Consider the following 23,554-nt stretch of genomic DNA (forward strand, 5'->3'; position numbering starts at 1 on the left):
TGTCAGCATTGGTGACAACAGCTGCTCTGACGGCTGTAATCAATGCTGTTTAAAGTGTGGCAGGGTGCTGTGCTTTCTGGTAAGATGTTAGCTTCTGTGTAAAGGTGATCAGGCAGGGTGAACTCGTATCTCTCTCATTTCTCTTGGTGCACTGAAATTTTGTTATTTCCTTTTTACCTAAAACAAAATGAAGGGGGTTTGGTTTAGCTACAGCTACGTTTTAGTCTGTTAAAAGCCATGTTGACGTCTCTTCCAGCTCACCATGGTGTGACTGCAAGGTGTAATCATCCATCCATTATCTATACACGGCTTAGTCCTCACTAGGGTCGCGGGGGGGCTGGAGTCTATCCCAGCTGACTCAGGGCGAAGGCAGGGGACACCCTGGACAGGTCTATTGTAGGGCTACACTTAGAGACAGATAACAAAGCACACTCACATTCACACCTACAGACAATTTAGAATCACCAGTTAACCTCAGCATGTTTTTTGGACTTGTGGGAGGAAGCCGGAGAATCAGGAGAGAACCCATGCTGCACAGAGAGAACATGCAAACTCCACGCAGAAAGATCCTGGGTGCCCCCACCGGGACGCGAACCGGCGACCTTCTAGCTGCGAGGCAACAGTGCTACCAATTGTGCCACCTTGCAGCCCAGGTGTAATCATAATTAGCGATTTTGATCTTATATTTTGTATTTTTAGGAGGAGAAAAACATAGCTGAGTTTGTCAGCGGATTATTGTTACACTGTCATGGCTTGATGGGGCTTTTGAATAGAATAGAGCTATCATCAATCTTTTTAGTGGCACTTGTGCTTTTCCAGCTAGAACAAGTAAAAATGTTGCTATGAACAAAGACTCTTCTTGACCAGGATACACAAATCAGTCACCAGATTAAAACCTCCTGCCCAATACTGCGGAGGTCCCCTTCGTGCAGTGAAAACAGCTCTGAACCATCAGGGCATGGACATGGGACCACTCCTGTATTCTGTGGTGGCTCTGGGCATTTGCAGTGGATCCCTTGAGCCCAGTGAGTTGTGGGTGTGTGTTTAAGGCACAATCTCCCCAGTGACCTTTTGAAAGCCACAACCCTCGTAGGCCCCCCACCTGCTGGGATCAGCATAGGGGTCAGGTGTGATGTTGGCCAGGCAGTGGCGTGGATGGGCACCAGGGCGTACTGACCCCGACATCACAGACTGGTTGTTGTGACATGGAATGTCACCTTACTGGCAGGGAAGGAACTGGAGCTGGTGAGGGACGTGGAGTGGTGCCAGGTAGATATAGTTGGGCTCACCTCCATGCACAAAAAAGGTTGTAGAAACCAAACTTCTGAAAAGAGGCTCGAGGTACTTCTTTTCTGGAGTTGCCCAAAGTGAGAGCAGCCAGGCAGGTGTAGGAATACTCTTAAGTCCCTGGCTGAACATTGCTGTGTATGATATCTGCCCAGAGAACGAGAGGGTCACCTCCATGCAACTATATGTCGTGGAAGGAAAACTCTGACCGTCATCTGTGCTTATGCACCGAATGGCAGTTCAGAGTACCCGGCCTTCTTGGAGACGTTGGGTGGGGTCCTGAAAGGGGGTCCTAACTGAGGACTCCATAGATCTCCTGGGGGCCACAAAGCTTACATGGGCAATGACAGGGAAAAATGGAAGGGGGTGACTGAGAGGAACAGCCCGCTTGATGTGTTCTGCTACTTCTGTGCTAGTCATGGACTGGTCATAAAGAACACCATGTTTGAGCATAAAGTTGCTCACAAGTGTACTTGCTGCCAGAGCACCTTAAGCCAAAGATCGATGATCACCAGGATTTTGTGGTTATATCTTCAGACTTGTGGTCGTAGGTCTCGGACACTTGGATGAAGAGAAGAGCAGAGCTGTCAACTGATTGATCCATTGAAATATGGAGGTGGCGGATGCACAGACTATAGGCAGTTTGCAAGCAGGGAGCATTGTTGGGGTTTAGCTAACAATGGGCCACCATGACAAATACTTTAGTGGCAGTCAGTGGCTTCTGGTCAGAGCAGAAGTATTCATGAGAAGTTACAGTCGAGCATGACAATCCTTTCGCCCAGGGGTCCCCTACTACCGGGCCACGGACCAGTACCGGGTCAGGAGTCATTTGGTACCGGACAGCACAGAAAGAATAGTAACGTTTTATAGGTTATTTTATTTCCGGCAGAGTCAGGGTGACAAAGTACAAAGGGATGAAGCACTAATAATACGGTGTTTTATTTTGAAAAATTACATGCTTGTCTCCCGTCACTTCCGCCTGTGCTTGTTTCCCACACTTAAATCTGTCAGTTTTCATGCCCAGCTGTTAAACGGAGCCATCAGTCTAACTGATGCCAAAATAAATTTAAAAAACAAACTTCTCTGGCGAGCTTCTTTGAAAAGAGGGAGAGGCTCGATGTTGAGACAGAAGAAAAAGTAAACACATATTTAGCAAAAATAAGGAATTTTGTTTGTTTATGACACATTTTAAATAGAATTTTATTTTATTTTTTTAATGTGTGCAACGACTGGTCTGTAGAAAATTGTCTTGCTTGAAACCGGTCCATGGTGCAAAAAAAGGTTGGAGACCGCTGCTCTAGCTGTTGTAAGCTGGTATTGTGGCAATTGTCATGGAAATGTGGCATGTGTAGCTCCATCACTATATGAAATAATGTCCACTGTACTTAGGCTGTTAAAAAAGTTGATCAAAATGTGTACTACTATATATAGTGCTGCTTCCACTGTCATCTGTGGCATGTGCCATTTTAGGCCAACTGGGCCAGCATTAGTTTGATCCAGTTGGCCCAAAATGAAAAATGCAAGAGTTGGGGTGCCATCATTTAATTGCTTATATAACTTCACGAATTTTAAGCCTGATCTGAGGTCTAATGAGCTAGAATAATTAAATTTGTGTGGGTGTGATGAAACTAGGGCTGAATGCTCTGTTGAAAATATCCATTTGACTTTTCTGACAGATTTTGCAATTTGCTTTGCAATATCAAGTTCTACTTCAGTATTTCATAATATATTTAAAATGTGACGGAGCATTATCACATCAAATGTCATCAAAAGTGTGACTGTCATGCATCAAGCTGGCATGGATTTGTAAAACAATTAACATAACAGTTTAAACCCTGGATATAATACACTGCAAATTGTGTATCCTAAATTTTAATTTAAAATCAATTATTTGTTCAACCTTACTTGAAACCCTCATAGCCTGACTTCTTGGTGTCCCTGAGCTTTAGTTCTTGCAGTCAGTGTCAGTGGCGGCTCCTGAGAAATTTCTCAGGGGGGGCAATTGTCATGACAAAAGTTACCTGTTCAACTGGCGGTCAAATTTTCCCTTTACCTCTGTACACTAAATACCATGTGCTAGAGCCAGCCTATGACGTCTTCATGAATAAAATTGTTTTGGCTCTTCGGTGAATGATAAATTCAATAGGCTATCAACAGGAGAAATGTCGTACATTTCCTTCAAACATAGAGAGATAAATAACTCGAAAACGTTCATCATGTCTTCTTAGTGATAATATAATGTTCAGGTTCTCTATTCAGACATGTAGAGTGTGGTTGTTATTACCTGACAGTTTCGGCGACAACGCTCGCCTTCTTCAGAGATGACACTGACAGCGGGTGACGTGTCAGCCGGCAGATTTTGACAGCCGGCACCTGCGGCACACCCAGCAGAGCCGCCAGATCCGCCGGGCAAGCCACGCCCACACCGAAATGGTGTGTCGTGGCGAGCTCAACAGACCCGACCGCCCCGCCAGGCGCGCCGCACAACAAGCAGAACAACGCACCAGCCACCTCACAGCCCGCTAGCCTTTCTGCTCATACTACCGCCGCGAAAATCCTCGATTATAAGATTTCCCACCTTTTAGGGAAACATGCTTGATGTTCAGGTTTAGTCTTGGTTGTCCTAGTTATTTTGTTGCCAATTTATCTTCGTTAGTCCGACGAATAAAGGGAAATTCTTTCAAAGACGCGGCAGAAATGCTCCGACAGTGAGCCATCTTTGACCTTGCATGCAGCTAGCTCCGTCGACGCAGCTGAGGTGATACGCATGACGAAAGCACGCAAGTGCAAGCCCTCCCGGAACCCAGAGACAATGCATTATAGCGTCTGCTATGTGAAAAAAGAAACTTTTACATTACAGTTAATGAGAGCGGTCGGGGCGATTTCAGTCAGACTGAAAATAGCCCCAAAAAGGGGCGGGACTCCAAGCAGCAGGGCCTCACGCTGATTGGACAATGACATACAGGCAGTTTAAAGTGTTCAGAAAGCTGACAGCGGATAGTTTTTTGTTCTTCTTTTTTTTCTTTTCCTTTGGTGGCGCGTCGCCCATTCACCCTTAAGGACAAACTGCCCCGGGTCGGTGTGCTGGGCAGTAAATATGGGGGCATAATTGTAGCAAAACTATTTGTCCATGCATTTGGAGAGTGGTCTATCTTCTGTTCGTCCGAAGTGAGACCTGTCAATGTGTAAAAGAAGTTGTCAATGTGAACCAGAATCTACAAAAGTCGTCTCACAATTTGTCTGTCTGTAATCAAGTTTTCAAATGTGTAAAAAATCTGCTCATCTGCATTAAAATTTGGACATGTAATAAGAGTTGTCAATGCGTACACAGAGTTGTCAATGCGTACAGAGGTATTCGTAGTTGAAAAGTCTACGTATTCGAATTCAAGTGCTAAAAATACAGACAAATTACGTCATAACGTATTACGTTATTGGCCAAAAGATATTACGTTATTGGTTCAGGACTTTCATTACGTTATTTCCAGTTATTACGTTATTGGCCTATTACATTTTAAAAAGTGCAAATTTATTACGTTCATGACAGTTGTTATGTTATCGGCTGTTATTACATTATTGGCTTCTACAATATATATAATATAATAAAACACGTATATGTGAACAAATTACATCTGCTAAGTTTATGGGTCGCTGAGCAAAAACTTTCAAGAAGTAGCACTAGCAAGCTAATCTGACCAATTAGCTTAGCTGAAGACGTAGCAGCTGCTGCTGAAGCTTGGAGGGGAAGATAAGAGTCCCAGGTGTCTTTAGCTGGAGGCCACATGTTAGCAGTCCTCCATCGCTGAGACATATGTATAGATATATATACCTATATATGATTGTACCTCAATCTGTCAATCTACATATATATGGCATGCCATTTGGGAGATTATATAAAATGAAACGCTGAATATATATAATGAAACTCTGAATATAGTGAATGAATCTCTGTGGGTTTCTATAGAGATGGTGGCACACATAGACACAGCGGCTACTTCAGGAAACTTCAGTGAGTTTTGAGTGTCTTGTCTATCCCACACATTCATTCCGCAAAACTTACAGCCAGGAGACTTTGCTGAACATCAGGCAATGAACGTCGCTAAAATTGCGGTGGTTGGTTATTTTTTACACATTTGAAAACCTGATTACAGACAGAAAAATTGTGAGACAACTTTTGTAGATTGCGGTTCGCATTGACAACTTCTTTTACGCATTGACAAATCTCACTTCAGACACACAGATTGAGGTACAGACAGACAACTCTCCATACGCATGGACAAATAATTTTGCCACAATAAGGCCCTCATAGGAAAATAGAAAACATCATTTGGTCTGCCATTTATTCAGTCATTCTATCAGCAGTCTTAATCATTACAAAGAAATGCCTCTCAGGCTTTTCATGTGGCTTTCAGAAATTCAATATAACACAAAAAAAGATAAAAATAATTGTCCCTTTCCACTTCTTGTAGTGAAAGATTTAATGTTCATAACTCACTCACTGTTGAGTAGTGAGGTATACGCCTTACACTAGTCATTTATGTATATTCCTAAGGCCTATTGTTAGTGCTTCATCTCTTTGCACTATGTCAGGTCTGTGGTAATGACATCATTCTGAGAAACAGCATTTACATTGGTTTTAGTAGTAGTATTAGTAGTAGTAGTAGTATTCAGTAGTTTTATGTCAATTGTATTATGAGAAATGTCCTAAATAAGCACAAAATAGGTGTCATCCCAACAGCAGACCCCTCCCTGTTTTCATCACGAGAGCCTCTAGAGTCCAACAGCATCACAAGTACTGGTGCTGTGACACACTGCTGTACATCATCGCACACACTGTCAACTGAGCTGAGAGAGAAGGCTTAAGGGGTGGTTAGTCTGGCACTGTGTCACAGCTCAGCATGAAGTAGAGCCACATGCAGAGCGCACACACTCATCCAAACACAGGCACACACCCTGTTTGACAGAGATGCTCGATGAAAAAGAGAGAGCGTGTTAGAGGCTGCAGCAGAGACATGCTGAGGAAGCTGATGTGCAAGAAAATCTGCGCTCGTAAGAATGATGCCTTTGTCTGTTCTCTTTTTCTACTCCGTTCTCTTCTTGCTCGGTATGGTTTCCTGTCTTTCTTGAAATATGGTTTTTACCATCTTTCTGTCATTGCTCTGCTCTCTCTGCCTGTCTGTGTGTTTCACGTCTCAATGATTTCCTCTCTCAACCTGTTGCTTTTTCTTGTTGTTGTGTATTTTTCTGTCTGATGCAGTGTCATGGTGATAATCTCAAAAGAGACATTTAGGGAGCTGTTTTTTGTGTCTGGTCTTATCATTATCTGTGATTTTTTTTTCACATATTGCTTTATGTGATTTGGCTCCATTGGGGAAATGATAAAAAATTAATTTTGCAAGAAATGTGCAGCTTAAAGATATTAGCTTCATTCCTACAAAATGAGTTAATGTAAGGCTGTCTGCAAGCACACATTCTTTTATTTGATAGCTTCAAAATAAATAGTATTTCTCTAAATTTCCTCAGAATTAGAACACAATCTAAGCTGCAAACATTCCCTTTATCGCCATGCCTTAGCTGATGGAAACCACCCAGCACTGTCATATCTGCCCCTGACTAATCCCTCGTGTCAGCGGTCACGTTGGGCAGGTGATAGTGAACCATGTATCCATGTATGGCTGCCAAACCAGATTAAAGTCAGATGGACGCATAGATGAAGGTTGGATAGATACATACGCACAACCTGACAGATTTACCGCATTGCATTTCCCCACGGGCAGGCAGAGATCATACAATGCAGCGATGACTCAGGCCAGCCTAATAAGAAGAGAATGATGGTTCATGTCACAGTTGGCCTTAATACCAACAAGGAAGAGCACTATGTGGTAACGCTAACTTCTAAGGGGGAGCGATGTGACTGAACGGTGTCCTAATAATGATTTATTGATCTTTTCTGGAAGCATCTCTCACAGAGTTGTCCAACCGTTAAGTGGATAACATTTACATTTGCCAATATCTCAATGAACCAGCTTAACTCAACTGTTACCTTATTCATTTTCTATTTCTACCCTTGTGTTTCAGACAAAAACTTTGAGGATGAGGACTCTGTGGATGGAGGCCGGTCCTCCTCCTCCTCCTCCTCCAAAGCACCCCCTAGTGGCAGGAGGACTGTAATGAGCTCAGTTAAAAGACCCAGCTCGGCCACCACAACAAAGACCCCAGGTGAGAAAAGGGTTTGTCCACCCAGTGCATACATTTATAACTGCATACTGTACTGTACAGAACTTTAAATGTTATTGATAGTTTATCTGTCAATACAATTGCAGTTGAAAGTAATCTTTTGTTCAAATCTTAATTGTGTACATGTGCAGAAGTAGCATCATCTTGAAAACAAACCATGATTCAAGTCATTACTTTACTGCTATTAGGATCTTTCCTCTGAGAAGCTGTTCAAAATCTTTTTTTTTTTTTGTAAAGGTAAAGAAGCAGGTGCTGGTGCTGTTGATGAAGAGGATTTCATTAAAGCCTTTGAAGATGTGCCCTCAGTCCAGGTATGTTGAGCCCAGTGTTGAGAAGAATAGAAAAATACTTTATTTATCCCAGGCCCGGGAAATTACTGAAACACGTGCACCGCCCGGGAATCGAACCTGGGTCGCAAGAATGGGAATCTTGCATGATACCACAACACCAGCGGTGCCCTTAAACTACACCAGCGGCGCCCTTAAAAACACGGTGTCGGTGCTTTACGCATTGTGCCACCGATCAGCTCACTGTCAAAAAAAAAGTGCGGAAAAGGCTGTCTTTGTGGCCTGCTTGAGATGTCTTCCAGCTCAGAGGTATGGTGATTAGCCTACCTAGTAGCACAACCATATCAGTTATGGTTGGTCCACATCCTTTGTTCAGTATTGTCATGTTCTCTCGAGAATTAATCCTACTTATTTCTGTATTCCTCTGACTGTTCCTCAATTTCCACGGTGAGACTGATATTGTTTGTTGTTGTGAAAAGAAAAATGGTATACATATCAATTTTTCTTGAACCATAAATCCAAATGATTTTTTGACGATCCCTGATTTTATATCAAGTAGGTCAAAGTTTTCACTCATTCGCTTAAGTGTTTTTCCATCTACTTGTTTGATTTTAATAGATAGCCTTGGTTTCTAGATGACTTTGGTGATTCTCTGTCTTTTCCTCTTGGTGCCAAAAGAAGTTGGATGTTTACGATTTTAAGTAAATGCCTACAAAACTAAGTAAATTCCCAATAGCCTCAGTTATACTTTGTGTTTAGTGTTATCTAATAAATGTTAGCATGTAAAATGAGATGATGAACAAGGGGGAAATTTTACCTGCTTAGCACCAGCATGGTAACATCCTCACATAGCTGCTAGTTTGCATACCTGACCTGCTGGAAAATGGTCTGGGTGCATCTTGTTACCCTTTTGCTGAGAGGGGGAATGCACACTGATTTGTTTGTACTTCTTAAGCCAGTCACAAATGTCTAGGGCAGTCCAAAGTGACGGTATCTCTGTTCATTAGTGATGGGGGAATTATTTCGATGTAACTTTGAGCACTGCCATTGATATAGCTAATACATTGGAAGAACTTAGTAGGCTTGTCCTATTGCACCATCCAAGTCTTCTTCAATGCTTACCATTTTCAGCATGTAGGTTGCTGTTTGAAGGTTATTATTGTTTGCAGATAGCAAAGGGGCAGCAGAAAGCTGTGAGAAAAGTGCAACAGGAATTGCAGGCTTTCACCTAAAGTCCACATCCAGTGAGTCATAGTACAGAGCTCCTAGTCTGATCGTAGACTTAAAAAGAAGAAGCTTTATTGTCATTGTACAAGAGATACAACAAAGTTTTGTTTGGCATCATCTTTGCAGCAGGTAATATGGTCACAGTCTAAGAAAAAAAGTTAAAAAGTGATAGAAATAATAAAATAGCAATAAAATATAACATAATACTCTATTAAAAGTGCAAAAGAGCATTTGTTAGAATGACTCCGTAACTGGGAGTGTCATGGTTCCTGCAGCAGTCTCTTCACAGCCACAGGGAAAAGCTATGTTTTAGTCTGCTGGTATGGGCTCTCATGACTCTGAGTCTGCCAGAGGGGCGGGTGGTAAATAGAGAGTGTCCTAGGTGGGCGGGGTCATTCTGGATCTTTGTAGCCCGTCGGATGAGACTAACCCTAACCCGTTGGAGGAGACAACTCAAGCAAATCTCCTCTAGGTGTGGGAGGGGGAAGCAATGATCCACTGATCCACTTGATGACCCACTGAAGTTGTTTCGTCTCTGATGCTGTGCAGCTGCCATACCACACTGTACACCCATAGAACAGGACACTCTATTGTGCGGCGGTAAAAGTTTTTCAGCAGAGGTGGAGAGAGTTTGTTCCTCTTCAGCGTTCTGAGAAAGAACAGACGCTGCTGGGCCTTTTTGACGATGTGGGTGTGGTGTTCACAGTCCAGCCCAGATCCTCTGAGATGTGCAAAAAAAAAAAAAAAGCAGCACAAAGGGAAAGAAGACAGAGAGACAGAATTCCACAAACATGACAGCTGTGCATATCATTAAATAAGTAATGATAGCGATGTATTTCTTAATGTCTTTCTGTGTCCAGATCTACTCCAACAGAGAACTAGAGGACCAGCTGACCAAGATCAGAGAAGTGCTGTCTGATGACAAACATGACTGGGAACACAGAGTGGTAGCAGTAAGCCAAATTTATGCTGTCTCTCACACACATGCATGTGGGCTACAAGTGCATGAATTCAATGGCAATATACCTAAATATGTGTTTGTCTTGCTCAACTTCTTTTCTGTCTTGTTGTTTACTAGCTGAAGAAGGTTCGTTCACTCATGATGGCAGGAGCTACTGAGTATGAAGGTTTCCCTCAGCAGCTGCGGCTTCTAGAGGCTCCCTTTAAGCTGTCAGCTAAAGACCTACGCTCCCAGGTGGTCCGCGAGGCTTGCATTACACTGGGGTAAGAGGGGAGAATGTACCATCTTAGCAATTCTTCTGAATGCTTTTGGAATGCAACAGTTAGCCCCACATTACAGTAGCTCGTATCTGATGACCTCTGTTTGTACTATATGTTAAAAGTACGTAGTTATTTCACCTCCCTGGCAAACAATGTAAAACGTTGTTAAAGAAATAGAAGATCTTCATCTTGTCCACATCGTTTGTGACAAATACCTCCAGTTCCCAAAAGAAAGTAAAATTGTCCTCTAAACAGCAGTAAAGGAGTGCTTTGCACAGCACTTTGCCCTCTTAGAGTCTCCTATTTTACATGGTTTGCCTACTTTATTTTATTTCTGCACATTGTTAAAAGTAATCTAATGTTTTAGACATTAAGCTGCTTTTTGATTAAGTTAAATTTTCATGTCTTGTTAAAAATGTTTTTAAAAACTCTGTGCATCCAAGAACTGTTAAATCAAAGTAAATGATGTTCTATCGGACAGACTTCTTTTGTAGATTTGTCATGGAAAATACAAACCATTTGAGATTTCTTTTTGTATTGAGTAGCAAAAAAGTTTGCAACATGATGTGTTGGAGTTTGACTTACTTCACATCGCACTTCCCAGCCCATTCTGTAAAACATAATCATCAGGCTGCACCACACTATCTTTGTACTAAAGAGGAAAAAACACTGGCTGGATGTCTTGCTTTAAACTAATTACAGTCGTCTTGGGCAGGGCCAAGCGAAGGATGCGGCTTCAGTTTTGCTCAAAATAGTGACAGGTGGAATCATTGTGTTTAAGCATTTGCATGCAGGGCTGATGAGCGCCGTGATTAAAATGGACAGTCCACCACGAAAACAAGCCGCTCAATTAAAATCCTCGCAAGACTTTTCATTTTCAGTGCGGTAGGTTCCTGCCTGGAGGTTGCTGTTGTTGTTTCTTGTGGCAAAGAAGACAATGGCAGTAACTAAGTAATTGGCCAGTACTACCAGAGCTACCAGAGAGACTACCTGCCACACAACAATTGCAAATGCTCACATCGCAATGTTGATGCTGATACGGTATATGGTGCAGCCCTAATTTATACTGTGATAAACCTATAAAAATAAATTGGAAAAACCTAACAAAACTGTTTGGGGTTTAATTGAAAGTCATTCAGTTTGCACAATTGATCAAGTCTGTTTTAATGGCTTTGATTGGCATCACTGACATTCACTTTAATCTGTAGCTCATTAAGCTCTGCTGTTCACACACTGAAGCCAGTGAAATCAGTCTTGTGCTAGTATGAAACAGAAGGATGCTCTCCATTCCAAAACATCCATCACTGGAATTTTAGTACAACACTGATGAGGTGGAACAGAGCAGAGATGCACGGAAAGAGCAGTAGGTTGATAAATAGATGGGAGCTACATGGATCCTGTCATCTCTTTTAATGCCATTACCACATCTTGTCTCCTAGTCTAGTGCAGACATTGCCCACTGTTACCCCATCACTCCTTCTTTTTTCTGTCTGTGTCTCTGTTTTCTCTTCAGAGGGGTTCTTTCCTAACCAACCTGCTGCTATGTTCATAATCTAAACTGTGTCTTTTACTTCTCTTTCTAAAAGCAATTTGCTTGAATTACAAAACATGAAATAAATCCGCATTTAGGTCCTATACAAGCCTGCCATTTACACCCATCTTGTCAGGCAAAAAATAACACATCACCATGAATGTAACTGCTCTTGTGGAATGCGTTTTCTTTAACACAATGGCATTCTCTCTTTCTCTCTTTGTCAGACATTTGTCATCAATGCTGGGTAACAAGTTTGACCATGGAGCAGAGAGCATCATGCCCATTCTGCTGAACCTTGTCCCCAACAGTGCCAAAGTCATGGCCACATCCGGGGTGGCTGCCATACGCCTCATCCTCAGGGTAAATTAAGGGTTACTGTGGTTCCTTAAGCCTTCTGCAAATATTTTCATACATTTTAGCAACAGTCTAAATCTTTCTTGATACAATTTGCAGTGCTGTATACCATGTATATATGTATACTATCAGCAATATCATCATCATATTAGTAAAAGAGACTTATTGCACAAGAAATAAAGTAACCTTACTTTTGGACTTAAACACTCATGCTTGTCCTTCACTTTCAGCATACACACTATCCACGTCTCATCCCAATAATCACCAGTAACTGCACCTCCAAATCAGTTGCAGTCAGACGGTAAGATGACCTTATTGTTGTTTCTACAAAACATAAATGGGACGTCTCTTCGTATAGTGACAGCAGGTTAAAAATAAAGGCAACTTGAACAGTTGAAATTGTTTGTTTTTTTGCTCTTCTTAAATCTCAGCCATGTTATGACTTGGTTTAAATCACAGAAGCTTTTAGTAACTCCCTCTTTATACAGTTTTTGTTTCTATGTGAAATGTCCCTTGTCATACTGTTGCACATTGAAGATTTGTTCATGTAAACTTTGTCCGCTTTCCAGACGTTGCTATGAGTTCCTCGACCTCATGCTGCAGGAGTGGCACACTAATACACTGGAAAGGTGAGCTCAGTATCTCATCTGTTTTCTTCAAAACCACCAAAACAGCTTGTAGATGTCAGCTGAGTGTCTAGACAAACTAGTAAAACATCTTTGTTGGTGTTGATGTTTAGCTGAAGTGATGTAGACATGTTTCTTCTTCTCCTCCTCTCTCCTCTCATGATGGCATTTGATTTCGCTAACATTTGAGTTAGCTAAGCATTGGATCGGTGCGCCACTGATGAGGCCCATTAAATTAATGAGTCCTGAGAGAGCCGTCATTAAGACTCTGTGATAAGACAACTTTCCATCCCCGTAACCATGACAACCACAGTAGAGACTTTAAAAAGCGTGTGAAAAACCTTGTGGGTGGCCACATTCCCTGTGGATCGCCAGAGGCATAAAACTTGACAGGAGATTAGCTGTTTGTGTCCTCCTCACAATGTTCCCTTACTATCCCAGACATGTAGCTGTTCTGACTGAGACCATCAAGAAAGGCATACACGATGCCGACTCTGAGGCCAGATCCATTGCAAGAAAGTGAGTGATTCTTAATGGTTTTGCATCTATACTTTTTAATGACTTTGTTAATGAGAAAAACAAGTATTCATACATGTCTTTACTTTTTATCCATAGGTGTTACTGGGGTTTCCATGGTCACTACAGCCGGGAAGCAGAACATCTGTTCCAGGCGTTGGAGTCCACTTATCAGAAGGCCCTCCAGTCTCACCTGAAGAGCTCTGACAGCATTGTGTCTCTACCCCAGTCTGACCGTTCCTCATCATCCTCACAGGAGAGTCTAAAGTAAGAAACACAGCCCTCTTTCTGCTTTTGTTATTACCCTTTCCCCATTTTTTCACCGTCTTTCTTGAATTTGTTTCCTCTTTCCTTACCTCTGATTGATGTGTCTTTGAGATTCAGCCACTGTACATTGCCCTCTTTCTTATACTTCTCTTTGCTGTCCTATCTCCTACCTTTTTCTATAACCTCAAAGCTTTTGCACATAGGTTTGATTTTATTGATTTATAGGAAGCCACTATCACATCTGTTTTATTGAATATGATTTAAAAAATATTGGTAATTACTGTCAGATGGGCAGCACACAGCTGAGTGCACAAAAGTCTTGAATCGATTGGCATCATTTACCCAGTTTATAGATTCCCTACAGAGCATGTTGTCGAATGACCTCATATCCAGTCCATTAGGACTGCAGCTGTTGTGGTCACCAGTATTTGTGTTTCAGGAGGTGAGCTCACTTTTCATTTAGGATTATTTTCTTTCTTACAGGAAGCTGAGCTGTTTCAGTCATGACTAATGACCTCCTAACCTGCAACTATCATGTTAAACAGAACTCTAAAATTCAAATAAATTCTGTAAAGGAACATATTATACTGTGAATGTGGCATTTATTATTAATATTTAAATTGTTTTCTAATACACAGAATCCAGAGATATTACATAAATAATTCCATATTAATTGAATTGACATGCAGCCTAAAAAGACTCTTTCTTTTTGTCTTTTTTCAGCCGGCCACTGTCTGTGAAGAGTGTCATTGGAGGGAGCATAACTAGGAGTAAGTCACTTTCTGTTGTATTTCTTGGCAAGGAATATATATGCAGTTTGTCAGACATATGGGGAAGTTAGTAAACAGGCTGCCATTGAAACTGTTCAGATGGAAATTCAAAATTCACTCACCTCGCTAATGCTCGCCGATCAGACCTGGTACACATAGTCTCCCACACAGCACCAGACCAGATCTCACTGGTTAGAATAACATGAGATGCAGTGTGCACATTGTTTTGAAAATGTGTATGAGTAGCAGTTAGGGCTTCACAGCTGGCATTGGTTGTTGTCACAGTTGTTGCTGCACTGTAGCAGTGGGTGTGGACTCTACTTGAGTGGACATGAAAGTAAAAACAGATGTAACCACTTTATTTTGCACTTGAAATAAACTATATTACAGTGACAGTTTATGTTTCATCTATGTGTTGTTCCAGGTAAGCTCGTGGGCACCAGGGTGTCAACTACACCGGGTTCCCTCCAGCGTTCCCGTAGTGATATTGATGTAAACGCTGCCTCCAATGCCAAGTCTCGTCTTTCCACTGTTCCTGCCTCCTCACCGTTCAGCTCTGCAGCTGCCCTCCCCCCAGGATCTTATGCCTCATTAGGTAATGCATCAGTCATCTCCCTTTAGCCTTTTAAAGGCCCAAAGACACACCTGCATTGCAAGAACAAGAAATATTTTTTACTCAGTAAAAAACTGCTCGTGTTAAATTGTAAGTACAAACATATTGACAGAATGTTCTGAGAGACAATTAAAGTAGTTGGAGTGCAAGTGAGTTTTGTCCATGTTATAGTGTAAACTGTCATTGGAGCCAGATAAAAGGCAAGACTAAAAAAAAGCTAACCTTCACTTAATAAAAGACAGAAACACCTTCAAATGAACACTGCAGTGTTACATGTGAAGTGTCACTGCCTGCAGTATTTTAGCAAAGCTTTGTTAACAAAGCATTTTCTCAGTTGCTGACTCAAGCGGTTATTATTCAAAGTCTCCTGCCATTGTAAAATAGTAAAACATTTTTTCCTGTAATCACTGGCTTTTACGGACCTGACTGGGAGTATTAATGACGACTGATGTTGTCATTAGACTGTTCTGTCAACAGGAACTATTTAAATCCTACGCTGACATATTTGACAAATTGATTTGATGAGGCTCAGTGGCCCCTAGTGTGATGCTAACCCATGACACTTCTTAAGGATGTTTTCACTGCCAAGTTAAGCTAATGGTGGATGTTTAAGTCACTCCCTGCCAATAGATTGGAAATTTACTGTAATCTTTTTCCCAAACAGAAACTTCTCTTCCTCGTTTGTTCTCCTTCAATAACTCCATGGTTCGATAATGACCATTACTAACAATGAGGCCCTTTGCTCACCCGCTCATTCCTGTTCCTGCTTCAATTGCTACTAATGTCTTCCTCTATACCTCTCCTCCCACTCTCTGCTGCACCGTCTATCTTTAATGCCCAAAAGATGGTACTCCCGGTAAAAGCGATGGTAAGATTTGTGTGTCTGTGTGATTGTTTGTATTTGTGCAACTGCACAGAGCGGAAGAAAGTGGAGATGTATGAGTGTGTCTTTTTGTCAGATGTCACAGACTTACATGTTTACATTTTCTCTTCATCTGTGCTCTCTTTTCCTCTCTTTATCCCCCAAGTGGTCTTCAGTTATGTGGAACTCTGCATGGGCTGCTTGCATGGATTTCCTCCTCTACTGTAAACCTAACAACTGTATCCATCAACTCTGTTACTTACACAGTGATTCAGTCCAATGTTGCTGTTTTGTACAGAGTTGTTTTTATTTCAGAGAAAAAAACGTTTTCTTCTGTCTTTTTTTGTTGTTTCTCCAAAATTTGTGTATCACTATAACAGATTGTGCGCTGCAAGGTGCCATTAACTAAATAGGTGCCAAATTTGACATCGTGTCATTTAAAATGTGGAGTGTCCTCAGGGCTGCTACATCTTGTTCTGTTGTATATACAACACAAAGACACAAGAAATTCAAAGATTCAGGGAATCTAATCTGTGATGCTGTTTTATGCTCCACATTGTATTTTCTTTGTCATCCAAAGTTCAAATTAGCTGTCAGTTTTTATAATCCTAAAGAAAAGACAATGATCTGGGTTGCAAACATTGATGGAGTCAATCGTAATGCAGATGAAACTGAGCAGTCAATCAGGTATAGTTTGACACAATGTGGTCAGTCTTAATGAATCGATGAGAAGTTAATGTACACAATCTATTCACTGCCTCTCCACTTCAAGGAGACTTATTTTTATCAGTCATCACAGTCCAAGCAATATTGCTGGCTTATTTTGTGACAGCCAACATTAGACATTTTAGGAGGAATTTTCAGAAATGAGAGTGATCATTAAATTGTTTTCCAGAAACAAATGTTTTTCAAAGCAATTTGCCCTCATGATATTCTAAAGGCCCATTGCTAATGTCATATCTTCAGAAGATAAAGGTTAAAAACAGACCCTTTTAGACATGCACTGAGTTAATTAATTTGCAACGGAATGTGTCAGCTTCATGTCTGAATGGACACCCTGGTAACTTTTCTGTAAATGCTGACAGTTATCTTACTAGGTTCAAATGAACTGGAGTGTGATCTGGGTTTTGACCAAACGATAACAGGAGATGAAGTTCAGTTTGCTGCTTCCAGCAGTTTGAAGGAGTCTTTCCGCTGACTTTATTAAATACCAGCAGCATGAAACAGCAGCAGGATTCATGTGAGCATCTGCAAAGAGAGAAAGTTGTGCACCTAAGACAACAGCAGTTACCTCTTTCATTCCCCACATGGAGACAGAATTGGTCAGGATCTAACAGCAAGTCAAAATGGCACATACTTTGCTTCACCTCAAACAGGTGAGCTGCTGCTCAGAGTCACAGTTCAATCATTTGTTACTTAGCAGCCGTCAGAATACCTACAGTCATGGCTATCACAGTATTTTTATTTTACTGTTGGTAAAGTAGTTATTAGATTGTCATCACACGTAAAATTTTATGTGTATCAGAAATCCTAAATAAACTATGCTGTTAGTTATTGGGACAGTTTGATAAGCTGTCATTCTAGTTTTTAATTTTTTTTTTTATTGGTACATTGCTGTGCATTATACATCACTCAATGTACTGTCGAGTTTCACGTGTTCAGTTACACTCCATTTCTGTGGTGGGTATGTCTCAATGAAGCCATGGGGAACATAAATAGAAAACCGACCTATGTCTAAATGACAGAATGCTGTCAGTTTAACAGACTGAAAAAGCAGCAGCAATGTTACATACCTTGTGTGTGAAAAGGGCTATTGAAAGATATTTTCACACACACATTCTTTGTGTTGTATTATCAAATGTATTTGAGGTCAAGTTGCGTGTGGTTACACTGCTGAAGTTGCTTGTGCTGTACGGCAAACACCTTCTGACCCACTTCATGTTTACTACATATAATTGATATTGACATGTTAAATTGTGATGCTTCACAAGGAATGACTCAGTCTTTGGGAAAATGTTCTGTACATGGTATGTTTCTACCTTGAAAACAAAAAGTTGGCATTGCTGGCATTTCACACTTATCCTAATAGACACCTCTAGCTGTGAAGCTAGCATTTTAGCTTGCAATTTAGTATTACCTGTGAATTACAGTAACTATTACTGTTGAAGTTTGTTTACAGATTTTTTTCTTCTCATCTTGTGAAGTTGTACATAAATCTAAAATTCTTTGCCGTTGCTTGTTGTTTCTCAAGCATAGCATATGGGCAGCTGCAAAGAATATTCTGTGTTTTTCTATTCTTCTCCAGACCTGGATCAAAAAAAATTGCAAATATTTCTTACGGTTATATATTATAGAATATAAGTGATACATGACACAAGCACCTAACCTACGCTTGTTTGTGTTCCGTGTCTTTGCTAGCACCAGCACAACTGAGCTCACAGGGCAAACAACAGTCATTCTCATCTCAGGTTTCAGTTTAGAATGAACACTGAGAATTATTCGCAAATACTGATGGACCCAGGTTTGTCTGTTTTCCCCTCTCCATGTTTCCAGTGGTGTTCTGTCCCTTCATTCAGGTCTTCTTCATTCTGTCTCTCCAGACTTTTCTTCTCCAGCATCTGTGTCCAGGGTTGGGGGTAAACAATGATAAATCATTCACATCTAATAAACGTACCTCCTTGCCTTTCTTCCCTCCCCTCTCTTGTTGCTTTTGTTTCCATCCAGGTCGTGTTCGCACAAGGAGACAAAGCTCAGGCAGTGTGGGAGGAGCCAGTACATCAGTTGTGGACAGTAGGGGGCGAAGCAGGGCCAAAGTGGTCTCCCAGTCTCAGCGTATGTGCACAGTCTTCTCATGAATTTTCATACAGTAAAGTTAAATAACAGTTTGAGTTAGAATCACTTTCTGCACATTCAGCTTTTCATAGCTGTAATTGAGCATATTGCACACATACTGTCACTGTCATAGCCCAGTGTTATCGTTGTGTGCTTTGGCTTTGACGTCATACTTGCTGTTTCTTGTGTGTGCCTGTGATCTTTCAGTATCCTGAAAAATACTGCCAGTCACTCACAAATCTTGTCTATTTGTGTGTGTGTGTGTGTGTGTGTGTGTGTGCATCCATGCATGCACAGTATGTACGAATATATATATGTGTACCGTATCTATGTATTCTTGAGATCTGTGAGTGATCAGTACACAGCTAACATGTCCACAGCCACCCAGAGTGCATGCTGGGTAAAAAAAACAATAAACATAATCCCTTCTGTCTCATTTTGACCGTTTTCCACCCTGTCCTGCCTATTGCTTCCATCACCCAGGATCCAGATCAGCCAATCCCATCAGTGGTAAGGCCTCAGCTTCATCCAATCACAAGCCAGATGCCTCATCCCTTTGTCTGCTCTCCTAGCACACAGAGCACGTCATGTCACTGTTGTAGCCTCGTGCATTTGTTCCCCACGTACAGTGTTCGCATGCTCCACTCATTGCATTTATGTGTGATTTCTTTCCCTGTCACAGTTTGGAGTTGGAAATGTTTGCCGTCAGCCATTTTGTTGTCTTTTGTAGTCTTCTTTTTCACTGTTGTGGCATTGTATGTTCCCCACTGGTGACTGGTGCCACAGTAAATGTCTACCCACAGCATAGTTGGTTAGAACAAGGTCCATCCTCCTCACCCTGCGTGTGTGTAGGCTGTATTTGATTGCTTAAAGACTCTAATTTAACTTTCTGGGAAGTTCTTTGGTGTCATTACAACAGTGTTCATTCACCTTTAAATATCAGTGATCTACAGGAGGTTTACACTTGAAGTAGAATAATACACTCTAATATGATAAATTGCCTCTTAAGTTGCTGCACTGTCCCCACAGCATTGTGTCTGATGACTCAGGGCTTGTGAGATTTGACTGAACAGTTTAATTATGTTATTTAAGGTCCACTCCTCGACCCTTATCCCAGTCCCTGAGTCTCACTATGAATATTGGCTAACAGTGGTACATATTTTTTGTGTTTGTTGGTCTTTTCTTCCTCAACAGCTGGCAGCCGCTCCAGCTCCCCAGGAAAGCTCCTTGGACACAGCAGCTATGGGCGGATCCCTCGAGCCACAGCATCGCCCTCCTCTACACCAGCGGATAAGCGAAGCAGGATCCCTCGCAGCCAGGGTTGCAGCCGAGAGACCAGCCCCAGCCGGCTTGGCCTCGGTAAGGCCAGGACTCAGATATGTAGAACTCGCACAAGTCACTGTCTTTCTTTCGCGACAAGCTATGGGTCTGCTTGACTACTGCTTATATGGCTTGTCTGGATTTTTGAATTGCTGTGACTTACAAAAACCAAAAGAATTTGTTGTGAGTCACATTTTTCATATTATTTGATGCTCCAAATAATAATGCTTACTGTTAAGGCAGAACTACCTTCACTTCGTTGATTATTTTGGCATAAGGAGAAAAGCCAAGAAACCAAAACACACAAATGTTGCACAATGTTTTGACCACCATGCAGTATTGATCCTGCAGGTATGTTAATCTCCATGCAGCACATGACCACATGTACTGATAAGTGAGATGAGTGAAACTGGACTTTCCTCTCTTAACTTCCTGACAAAGACATAAGCTCATGCTTCTGTTTTGTCCTTTGAAGTACTCTGACCATCAGCTGTGCACGTGAAAGCATAGGTTTTTATTGTTGATGAAAAAACATTGCCATTGTTTCTTTTCAGTCAGAACACATCACAACAGCATCTGTGTTTGTGGTGGTTTTCACTTTGAGTTCTATTTTCATCACTTTTTGTCCTCAGGTATTTTTTGTGATGTATGGTTAATTAAGAGGTAGCAGTCGATTTGGGTGTTGTTGTAGAGGGCATGAAATGATATATGCCTCATAGATAGTTACATAAAACTGTGCTTGAAACATCCCAGTAAAGTAGAGAAAATGATTACTATGTGATAGTCATCATAAAATTTCAAAAGGGTCGCTGGCTAGTGTTGGACAGAAACCCAGTGCCTTATGACTGTGTAGCTCTGTAGAACCCAGCATGTGATTTAGATGTCAGGGAGAATCCTACCTTTCCTGACAATCTAATTCAACCCACTTTTCCTCATTGATCTTCTTTAATGGACGTGTGGCTTTTGTACCTCTTCTAGATGTTGTTAAAACGTAGTTTTAGTAAGAGGCGTTTTTATTTTTTCTGATGACTTGCAGATCCTATAGTTTAATTTAAAATGTCTGTAGTTAAAAGTTTATTCCTATTCACAGGTTTGTTACGGTAAGGAGATGATATCATTCGTGTTGCTCCGTTACTCATTTTTTAAACACAAAATCTTTCATGTGTTACGTTTGTATGGTGCAAGTTTTAAATTCAGTCATTCTTTTTTTATTTGTCTCATGTTTGTCACAAGTTAACAGTCGATGCTTGAGTTGATCTTTGGCGTGTGACTCTCTAACCTTTACTAGCAGTATGCTGTTTGACCAACTTTCACACCCAGACTGCGCTCAGCCACTGCTGCTTTCTCAGTTTTACTATTTGCCGTTTTCTTTACTCACTCTATTTTCACTCTTCATATCTCTCAATCTTTTATTTTTTCTCTAATCTGTCTCTCTGTCAACTAGTTATCAGTCAGTTGATTATCTGTGCTATTCTTTTTCACGATTCGGCCAGAACAAGAGATTTCAGTGTTGGCAGGGCTGCTAAAAGTCTGCTGCAGCTATGCAAAGTCCTCAGTGGATCATTTGTTACCACATGCCTTCACTGTTGACATCAATGCTATTTTAGTACCTTCATTCACAGAGCTTTTAGAACAGTAAAGCGACTTATTGTTGTTTGTTGACTTAAGATCATTCATATCATTGATTATACTGAACATTGAGTTCTCTCAGCGCCATATCCAGCACTTTACACTTTCAATTTTTTTCTCTTATAATGTCATCCTTTCTTTGATTTCACATCTTCGAGTCTCACACCATCATTCCCCCATGAATGCTCACTGACATTCGCACCTAACTTGTTGTCCTGACAGCCAGCCTGTGTGGTAAAGCTCTTCTTCCTGCTGCTCTTCCCTACCGCACGCTAGCCCGGAGCCGCATTCCCCGTCCCAGCATGAGTCAAGGTTGTAGTCGCGACACCAGTCGCGAGAGCAGCCGTGACACCAGCCCTGCTCGGGGCTTCGCTCCACTGGGTGAGTATCGCTGTGCTAATAGCTGTCCAGGCTATCTCTCCCAGCGAGCATCCCAGCAGGGCGATCTGTGCCAGACACTTACACAAACCTTCTACTCCATCTACTGACTGTTCTTGGTGTTCTCTGCAGTATCTTGCAGCTGTTCTACTTCCGCCGGTCTTTTTCTGTGCATGCACTAACTGTGTCTGTCTTGGTTTTGGGAGCATTACTGATCTATTTAGTGAATACAGCTAATTTGTCCTCCAAATTTCATTTTTGTTTTCATTTTTAAGACAATCTCAGTTTTATCTCCCTTCATTTTGGCCATTTTAAAGTTTAATTTATGTGTTTGAATTATCTCTAAGTAAACACATGTACATAAGAGGTGCTTTAAATCCACATGCTATCATTGAATTTTTTGGAATCACAAGAATTGACAGAGGCATGGAACTAGAATTACAACCACAAGAAATGGCAAGCAATCACTACGGTAACAGTTATTGTCCTAACTCAGCACTTAGAGCTTTATCATCAAAGGTCTGTAAAGCAGGACCAGAGAATTATGTCAGTATATTAGGGCTTAGGACCCAACTCAAACTCAAACCAAGACTCAAACTGTCAGTCTTATTTGATTTTATTTTTTTATAGACCCCTCAGTTAAAATGTTTCTTTTATGGTCCTGTAACAGCTGGCACTGTTCAATTACACATTTAGAGTTTTGCATGCATAGTTTTTTTTGGGTTTTTTTTTTGGTTTTTTTTTTTAAAATCAAACCTATTTTGGCAATAAGGAAATGTGGATGATTTTTTTTTTAAATGATCTAGCTAAATGCAGTTTAGCAGCTGCACTTTCAGGGTCCCGGTATTCTGCTTGTTGCCTGTCGTTGAATAGAGGATATAATAGCCATTGTGAATATTATGGGTATTGCCTGTGCTTTTTCTTTCATGACAAATCCAACTGTTAGTTGTGCTCTGCAGAGTGACGTACTGGTTCGAGCCCTCTGCAATTTTAGATTTTTTTATTTGTCATGATTGACATAAGGTGGAATGCGCTGCAGGTATAGATCATGGAACACTCGATCCTATAGACTCTACCCAAATGTAATCAGTCACCTAGATGTGACCCTTTTTACTCTGCTGAGCTAACCAGAATGATTGTGTAAGCTAAACTACACTGTAAGTTTTTCCTTCAGTTTGAAGTCATATGGGAAATAAAAGTAAAAATCTGAAAACAAAAAACAACATCAACAAAAAAACATTTACGTTTCAACTCAGAAATTAATATTTTCAGTGTAAGGCCAGTAATGTGTGATGGTCAGTGCAGCAGAGTAAAAGAAGTATTCGGAGTCTTACCTTAATCGCAGGTATTTAACCGTGAGCATCACTAACCCCCTGGTATGGATGTTACCCACCTCTCCTGTCCCCTGCAGCCTCCCGACGTCACTCCCGTTCAACCAGCGCTCTCTCCACAGCCGATCCCCACGGCCAGTCAGGTGACCTGCATGGCCAGAACTCCCAACTTCCCAGTCCCTCTCGGTTTTCACCCCAATTCTATCTACTAGCATGATTCTGTGGTTGTGATCAGTGACGTGACTGCAGGCAGCATCCATTGTTCC

General features: G+C 41.3%; 1 protein-coding gene and 1 non-coding gene across 4 annotated transcripts in view; one reads left to right on the forward strand and one right to left on the reverse strand.

Moving 5' to 3' along the window:
• The window catches only part of clasp1a (cytoplasmic linker associated protein 1a), a 91,973-nt gene that overhangs the window by 45,885 nt on the left and 22,534 nt on the right, over positions 1-23,554 (forward strand). For 2 of the 3 annotated variants that reach the window (XM_008286059.1, XM_008286060.1), the window contains exons 9-21: positions 7,363-7,503; positions 7,759-7,832; positions 9,896-9,988; positions 10,114-10,259; positions 12,015-12,150; positions 12,375-12,445; positions 12,714-12,773; positions 13,212-13,289; positions 13,386-13,553; positions 14,277-14,323; positions 14,748-14,918; positions 18,523-18,630; positions 19,825-19,989. In XM_008286059.1, coding sequence (XP_008284281.1) covers positions 7,363-7,503; positions 7,759-7,832; positions 9,896-9,988; positions 10,114-10,259; positions 12,015-12,150; positions 12,375-12,445; positions 12,714-12,773; positions 13,212-13,289; positions 13,386-13,553; positions 14,277-14,323; positions 14,748-14,918; positions 18,523-18,630; positions 19,825-19,989 — 1,458 coding nt within the window. Of the gene's footprint in view, positions 1-7,362; positions 7,504-7,758; positions 7,833-9,895; positions 9,989-10,113; positions 10,260-12,014; positions 12,151-12,374; positions 12,446-12,713; positions 12,774-13,211; positions 13,290-13,385; positions 13,554-14,276; positions 14,324-14,747; positions 14,919-18,522; positions 18,631-19,824; positions 19,990-21,801; positions 21,961-23,554 lie in introns of all 3 variants that reach the window. The other variant, XM_008286057.1, reaches the window with a different exon arrangement.
• trnag-ccc (transfer RNA glycine (anticodon CCC)) lies at positions 7,908-7,978 on the reverse strand. The gene has a single exon. It is a non-coding gene; the product is annotated as a tRNA-Gly (tRNA).

Source organism: Stegastes partitus, unplaced genomic scaffold (assembly GCF_000690725.1).
Source record: "Stegastes partitus isolate 25-593 unplaced genomic scaffold, Stegastes_partitus-1.0.2 Scaffold429, whole genome shotgun sequence".
Classification (NCBI taxonomy): domain Eukaryota; kingdom Metazoa; phylum Chordata; class Actinopteri; family Pomacentridae; genus Stegastes; species Stegastes partitus.